Below are 7979 nucleotides of genomic sequence, written 5' to 3'. Positions count from 1 at the left end.
TTCTATAGATTACTAGGTCTAGTCTAACTATTGTTCGATTGCACCTATTCCTTTGCGGTTCTCTTATGTTTTCTCATCTATGTACGCTTGTAATACTATAAATACATCTCAATAAATACATCTCTACACAGTTGTGAGATATAGAAAACTTCAAAACCAATATTGCAACATGGTAATCTAGAAATGGGTTCAGTTTTTTTTTCTTTCTTTTCTCTACAACTGCATCATCATGTCTGGTGAAGACGCCCAAATCCCTCCATCAACCAGTGAATCAACACCTAATAGAGATTCAGGTCTTCCTCAATCGAGTCCCTATTATGTGCATCCGGCTAACAACCCCACAACTGTCATATTCACTCCTCTTCTCACTGATGATAGCTATTGCATCTGGGAGAGAAAAATCATAAAATCCCTAAGTGCCAAAGCTAAACTAGGCTACATTGATGGATTCATTCCCAAACCGACAGATCCAATTGATCTGCTCCATTGGACTCGAGCAGATGATTTAGTTGGTAGCTGGGTTGAAAACTCCGTTTATCCAGTTACCAAATCCAGTGTGATGTCGTTCCCATCTGCACGAGCACAATGGTTGGATATTAAAAACCGTTTTTCTCATACCAATGCACCAGAGATTTTTTCCATGAAACAATCAATTTCTTCCCTGAAACAAGAGAATCTGAACGTTGCGATGTACTTCACCTAAATCAAGACTCTGTGGGATCAACTAGACTCGTTCATACCTCCTGTGCCATGCATCTGTGGTGCAGGAAAGGATTTTATGGATTATCACACCCAAGACATATGAATGGAATTCTTACAGGGACTTCCCAATCGCTTCTCTAATTTGCGTAGCCAATGCTTGTAGATGGAGCTCATGCCGTCTGCTTCTAAACTGTACAACCTAGTGAGACAGGAGGAGGAGCAACAAGGTATTAACTCATCCTCTGTTACTCAAATTGAATATGCAACACTGAATGTCTCTCGCAGTGACTCAAACTATGCACGATCAAATCCGAGATCTTTTTCAAAACTTGGAACCGTTCATAGTAATGGCAGTGGTACTAACAAAAGGAAAAGACCTTTCTGCAAGCACTGCAATAAGCATGGTCACACTCGGATAACGTGTTTGAAACTCAATGGCTATCCCAAAGACCCTCCAAGACCAAGAGACAATGCTCCTCCAGCTTATGCTGCTTCTGTTGTTCCTATTGCACCAGCTGCTCCTAATATCAGTGCTTCTTAATACGCCAGGCTTCTTTCTCTCCTTGAACCGAATTCAGCTGAAACTGGCGTAACTTCATATGCCAATTTTGCAGGTATTTATCTAACCTGTTCTTCTCCTGTATGGAAGTGGTGCGACTCATCATATATGTTCTACTTTTCTTGTTTTTCATCTTATACATTAGTTATGAACTCAATCACGGTTCAATTGCCAGATGGCTCAAATATATCTGTCACTCATATTGGGACAATAAACTTATCTCCCAATATTTAATTGCTTAATGTTTTTCACATTTCAAGTTTTAAGTCCAATCTGATCATTGTAAGTCAACTTACAAGCATAGAAAAATGTTGTATTCAATTCTCACATGAGTCTTGCATCTTCCAGGACCTTCACACGAAAACAAATATTGGATGGTGTAGGCGCATCGCTGACCTCTATTATTTCAGTTTTCAACCATCAGTTTCTTCTTTTGCTGCAAATAAGCCAGTCGACACATGGCACTGTCGTCTAGGCCATTCAAATATGGATTTTTTCAATTTTTTGTCTCGCAAATTTCTTTACATTCGTTCTTCGTTTAACCACTTATGTGATGTATTCCTCAGAGCAAAACAATCTCGACTTCTGTTTAATAAAAGTGTTTCTTTGTCTAAGCATCCTTTCCAATTAATTCGTGCTGACATTTGGGGACCTTTCTCTACCCCTTCTTTAACTAGTGCCAAGTATTTTCTTACTATTGTAGTTGACACTCTAGATGTACTTGGGTCTTTTTAATGAAGGTGAAATCCGAAACTTTAAAGTTTCTCAAATATTTTTTTTTCTTTTGTTGTCACGCAATTTGGCCATAAAATAACCAGCATCTCCTTTGGTATTCACTCATTAGTTATTCCCCAATTATAGATTTTCAGGTCTGACAATGGATCCGAGTTCAAATCCAAAGAACTTTAATCCTGTTTCCATCAAAATGGAATTATCCACCAAACCAGTTGTGTATATACGCCACAACAAAATGGCATTGTTAAACACAAACCTCGTCACTTGCTCAATGTTGCAAGGTCTTTGCGTTTTCAAGCTAATTTACCCATTCAATTTTGGGGAGATTGCGTTTTAGCTGCAACATATCTAATTAACAAATTACCAACACCGATATTATCTCATAAATCTCCACATGAGTTGCTTTTGAATTACCAACCATATTATTCATATCTCCGTGTGTTTGGTTGTATTTTGACAAGTTCGATCAACGTGCTAAGCCCGACATTTTCATCGGATATCCACATGGCTAGAAGGGTTACAAAATTTACGTTTTGTCTTCTAAATATGTGTATGTTTCACGTGATGTGGTGTTTCATGAACATACATTTCCTTTTAAAGATATTTCTGCTTCTCCATCAGCATCAGTTCATGTTGAGATTCAACAGTCCGAGTACTCTATTATGAATCCATATTTCAGTCACAATCACGCAGTGATATTCTAAGTTCTGAGCATCTGTCTATCCCAATCTCTCAGCCTCATTATGAGCATTTCGATCCTTTCATGCCTTATCGCAATTCCGCTGCACACCAATCTATTGCTACACGTAATTCCATGAATATCACATCACCTGTACATCCTGCAGGACCAATTCCTACAGATATTAATCTTCCTCCAGTAGTTCCGTCACCTGCCATATTTCCAGGCCAACCAACAACGTCTCTACTTAGTCAGGTAACTACCTCTCTAGAGACTGAATCATCAGCAATAAACTCTCATCCAACCCGTTATCCTAATCCACCATCTTATTTAAAGGATTATCATTGTTTTCCACTACGGATGCATCCGCATCGCCGTATCCAATGACAATTTTTTTGTCCTTTGACAAATGCACTCCTTCACACAAAGCCTTTTTATCTTAAGTTATTCTAATTGACGAACCCAGATCATTATCTCAGGAAAATAAATGTCCCAAATGGCGCGCATCCATGGCCAAAGAAATCATTGCTTTGGAAGCCAACAATACTTGGATTTTAGTAGATTTACCACTTGGTAAAACAGCCATCGGCTGCAAATGGGTTTTTAAATCAAGTTCAATGTTGATGGAACCGTTGAACATTACAAGGATCGACTAGTATCCAAAGGCTACACTCAATAAGAAGGTATAGGCTACTATGATACCTTTGCACCAGTACCTAAGATGGTTACTGTTCGTGTCTTATTATCAGTTGCAGTTATTAAAAGATGGTCTCTTCAACACCTTGATGTTAACAATGCGTTTCTTCAAGGAGATCTGGATGAAGAAATTTACATGAGTATTCCCCCGGGTATGGCACGTCCAGGTGAGTCTAAAGTTTTCAAACTCAGAAAGGCTCTCTATGGTTTAAAGAAAGCCTCTCGTCAATGGTTTGCAAAACTTTCTTCAGTTTTATTATCTGAAGGTTTTACCAAATAATTATGTGATAATTCTCTTCACATATCATCGAGGTACAACCTCTATTTTTGTTCTTGTTTATGTTGATGATATTATCATCACTGGCACTAAGTTTGCACAAGAACCGTCCCAGAACCGGTGTGTACCGGACTCGAACCGGAAAAAAGAACCGAAACCGTACCGGACCAGCAAGTACAGGGAACGATAATAGAGAATGGAACTGATGTATTACCGGTACAAGTACTCGGTTTCTAATGATTCCTGGCCTGTACCGGACCATATATCCCGGTCATTAGCATCCGCTGATATTTTGATTACTATCTAATTATAACCATCCATCCTAGTTTTAAGATTCCTATTAACTATCGAGTAATTTATTCTCTCATCATTTTTCTTCATCTTTTTTTCTCTCGCATCCTCGTCTTTTTTCTCTAATGTAGGGTTTGATTTGAAGTAACTACCATCTTACCGTGAGACAGATTCAGATGTTAATGGTGGGTGGGAGTTGAGATACTGAAGAATGGATTTTTTGGTTTAGTTATTCTTCTTCTCCATCACCCGGTTAATATTAGGTACTTATTCTACCTCTTCTGCTTTTTCTACGAAGTAATTGCATGTTTCAATTTTTGTTGGATTGATTTGGGTTAGAATCGTTAATTTGATTTGAGATTGATTAGGGTTTTTACTTTTGAGTAAACCCTTGTTCTGTTGATTTAGGGTTCTTCTAAATTTAGATTTTCTTCTTTTACATCACTTGATTAAATTGCAGTAATTGATGATTCCAATTTCATGATTTTTGTTTAGATTTCAGAGGGATTTTTATTGATTTGGTTTTTCTACAGTTTTTAGTGATTTTAGATGAATGGTTTTGGTATAATAATTTGGGTTCCATTAATAATTTGTTAAATGAGATTTAGTTCTTAACAGGGATTAATGGGTTGCTGGTGGTTGTTATTGGAGTGATAGAGATTAAAAGAGTTTGTGAATGTATGCTTTACAGGGAAAGAACGTGAGGCAGTGAATGGAAGAATGAAGTTGAAGTGCAGTGAGCTGTAGATAATAGTGTTGATGTTGTGTTGTTAAGGCGAGAAAACAATGAGAAGATTGATGTTTCTTCCATTGCTTTGTATAATGGAATGAATGCTTGTTAACTGATACCCTAAGCTATGAAATTGCATAATTTTTTTGTTCACTGCAATTTAATTACGTAATTATGATTTTAATATGTAAAACCCGGTACCGGAGGTACAAGTACAAGTACCGGTCCTCAAAATGAAGTACCAGTGAACACCAAGTATAAGGAACGGTTCCATAAGAAATACGTACCGTACCGGACCATGTGCATCCTTAACTGGCACAGATGATAACTTCATTAATTCTCTCAAACTGCGTCTCGCTTCTCATTTTTCAATCAAGGATCTTGGTTGTTTGAAGTATTATTTGGGCATTGAAGTTTCTCGCTCATCCAAGGGTATATGTCTCTGTCAAAGAAAATATATTCTTGATATCCTTAAGGATTTTGGAATCACAGGGGCTCGTACATCAACTTTTCCAATGGATGCGAAACTCAAGTTGCTTCCTACAGATGGTACGAAATTACCCGATCCAAGCTGCTTTCCTCGTTTAATTGGTCGTTTGTTATACCTCACGGTAACACGACCAGATATTATATACTCAGTTAATTATCTGAGTCAATTCTTGCAACATCCAAGATTCGCTCATATGGATGCTGCTCATCGCATTCTCAGATATCTCAAAGGAACAATTGGACATGGCATATTTATTTCCTCATCCAGTTATCCTTCTATCCATGGTTACACAGACTCTGATTGGGCAAGATGTCCTATGACACGACATTCTACCACTGGATATTTTGTTACTTTAGGTAACAGTCCTATTTCATGGAAATCTAAGAAACAATCCACTGTGGCTGGTTCATCAGCTGAAGCTGAATATCAGTCTTTGGTAAATATAACATCCGAACTTCGATGGTTATTTTATCTCTTCAAAGACTTGCATTTTACATGTCCTCTTCCTATCACTGTTTCCTGTGATAGTCAAGCAACAATTCACATTGCCCAAAATCCTAATATTTCGTGAACGTACTAAGCACATTGAGATTGGCTATTATTTTGTTCGTGAAAATATTTTGGGTGAATTAAATCTACTACGACACCTTCAATCCTCTAATCAGCTGGTTGATTTTTTCACAAAACCGTTGGGAGCTCCACGGTTTGTTCGTCTAGTAGGCAAGTTGGGCGTTCGTTCAGGCTCTCCCGCTCCAACTTGAGGGGTATTAAGATCATCATGTACGACTTGCCACATACACATCCTGTTGTCATATATTTAGTCTTCATTTTCTTTTGTTATACCAACTGTAATTTACCTATTCTACAGATTACTAGGTCTAGTCTAACTATTGTTCAGCGGCACCTATTCCTTAGCAGTTCTGTTATGTTTTCTCATTTATGTACGTTTGTAATACTATAAATATCTCAATGAATACATCCCTACACAGTTTTGAGAAATAGAAAACTTCAAAACCAATATTGCAACAAGTGGCTGTACTAGTTTTATGGATCCGAATAAAGTAACCAAAACCGAGTGAATTTATCCCAAAGTTGTTTTAAATTTAAGATTCTACTCTTAAGTGAGAACACTAGAGTCGTTTAAAATGCTAGAGCTATTTAATAAGCAGACTATTCTACTCTTAAGTGGGGAAACTAGAGTGTTACTTTATTTATCGTTGGATTTTAATATTCAATCTTGGTTACTTGTTGCACAATTGAAAGCGTACAAATTACTTAGTACCAAATTTGTCTCAATTGACCCAGAGTTCGTTTAAACAAAAACCCAACAACTTGAGTGCTAGACTTAGTCATCTCAAGATTGCAAGCACTCCTATTACAAAGTCTATGTCCCATTAATTGGGCTCCAACTTGATTGCGATACATTAATCAAATCGTATATACAAACAATTCAGCACAAAACATACTTATCAAACAGATAAAAATGAAGAGATGAAATGTCATAATGAAAATAAACAAACAAACTCTTTTGCATATTGAGACAAATAATCTCCGTACTTAGAAGTTTAATTCAATGTATATAATGCTGTTCTAGGAAATTGACATATGTCTCCAGTATTTAACAACACATTGATGTTCTTCGCAACACTTTGAATTACGCCAAAAGTGAACGCGAAAACTGTAGCAAAAAAATCTCTTTACAAACACTTAAAGTGTTTTAATGAGTTTTAATGTAGTTGCAAAATCAAAACTTATTTTCTGTGTTTTTCTCTTTCAATGAGAGAAGTTTTTATTTTCGATGAAACAAAGCTACGGTTTTAGGGAAACAGTTTCAATTCAAATGGTAGGACATAACTGTTGGTATATACCGATTAGGATATACATATTTCTATTCACCACTTCTAAATAGATCCGGAGGCCCATCCAAATCCACATTTCTTACAATCCCCCACTTGAATAAAATTGTCTTTACAAAAATTACAAATTTTAATCGTATAATTAATTTAATGCAGACTCCCAACAATTGTCCGGTACATTGATTAAGAGCCTTAAGGCACCCCATTTAGCTCATAGTGTGACTGGGAGGTATGGGGATCGATTCCCAGTAGGGAAGGTTGGATCCCCATTTTCTCCAATTTCCTCTATGGATATAATTGAGATTGGGTCTTGTTGTTGGGGTGGCGCTTGGACTAGTAATGCAGCTAGTCCAGCTAGTTAGGTCTTCTCCAGTTGAGTGGCCTAGCTGTGCCATATAAAAGAAAAATAGAAAAATAAATAAAAGGAAACTCTAATGCAGACACTAGAATGTTTGTGCTACACTAGGAAAGATTGTTTTTGGCTTTGAATCTTCGTTATTGTAGAAAATATGGATTTGGATGGGTCCCAAAATCCATTTTGAAGTGGTGAATAGAAACTGCGTCTATTCCCAACCTATGAATCCTAACGGGTATATCTCACCAGTTGTGTCCTACCATTTGAATTGAAACTACTTTTCTAAAATTTCACCCAAAATAAAAACCCTTCTCATTGAGAAGTTAAAATACCTAAAATAAATTTTGGTATTACAACTTCATGGAAACACTTTAAGAGTGTAAAGGGAGTTTTGTGCTACAATTTTGGCATTCGCTGTTGGTGTATTCGAAGTGTCGTGAAGAACATCAAGGTATTGTTGAGTGTTGGAGACATCTATCAATTTTCTGTAATAGGATTGTATAAATGGCATTATTTTATTCTTTTGATCGGTCAAATAGAAAATTCATTGAGAAGAGGCACTTAAGTGGGGCAGCTCAACCCAATGATTACAACCGAACAAAAAGAGGA

The 7979-nt window shown here is 36.9% G+C and overlaps 1 protein-coding gene and 1 long non-coding RNA gene across 2 annotated transcripts; both read left to right on the top strand.

The window, feature by feature from the left end:
- Positions 1 to 229: 229 nt before the first annotated feature.
- LOC113339067 lies at positions 230 to 703 on the top strand. The gene has a single exon (XM_026584472.1). The coding sequence runs from the start codon at positions 230 to 232 to the stop codon at positions 701 to 703; it is 474 nt and encodes a 157-aa protein (XP_026440257.1).
- Positions 704 to 4034: 3331 nt separating this feature from the next.
- LOC113324880 lies at positions 4035 to 4822 on the top strand. The gene is made up of 2 exons (XR_003347952.1): positions 4035 to 4202; positions 4631 to 4822. It is a non-coding gene; the product is annotated as an uncharacterized LOC113324880 (long non-coding RNA).
- The last annotated feature ends 3157 nt before the right edge of the window (positions 4823 to 7979 follow it).

This window comes from Papaver somniferum, chromosome 1 (genome assembly GCF_003573695.1).
Source record: "Papaver somniferum cultivar HN1 chromosome 1, ASM357369v1, whole genome shotgun sequence".
NCBI classification, from domain to species: domain Eukaryota; kingdom Viridiplantae; phylum Streptophyta; class Magnoliopsida; order Ranunculales; family Papaveraceae; genus Papaver; species Papaver somniferum.
Note: the sequence above shows the minus strand (reverse complement) of the source record. Positions and strands in the feature narration are given on the sequence as shown.

Excerpts from the sequence above, each read along its gene's own strand:
- LOC113339067 (XM_026584472.1), top strand. The coding sequence starts at position 230 with ATGTCTGGTGAAGACGCCCAAATCCCTCCATCAACCAGTGAATCAACA.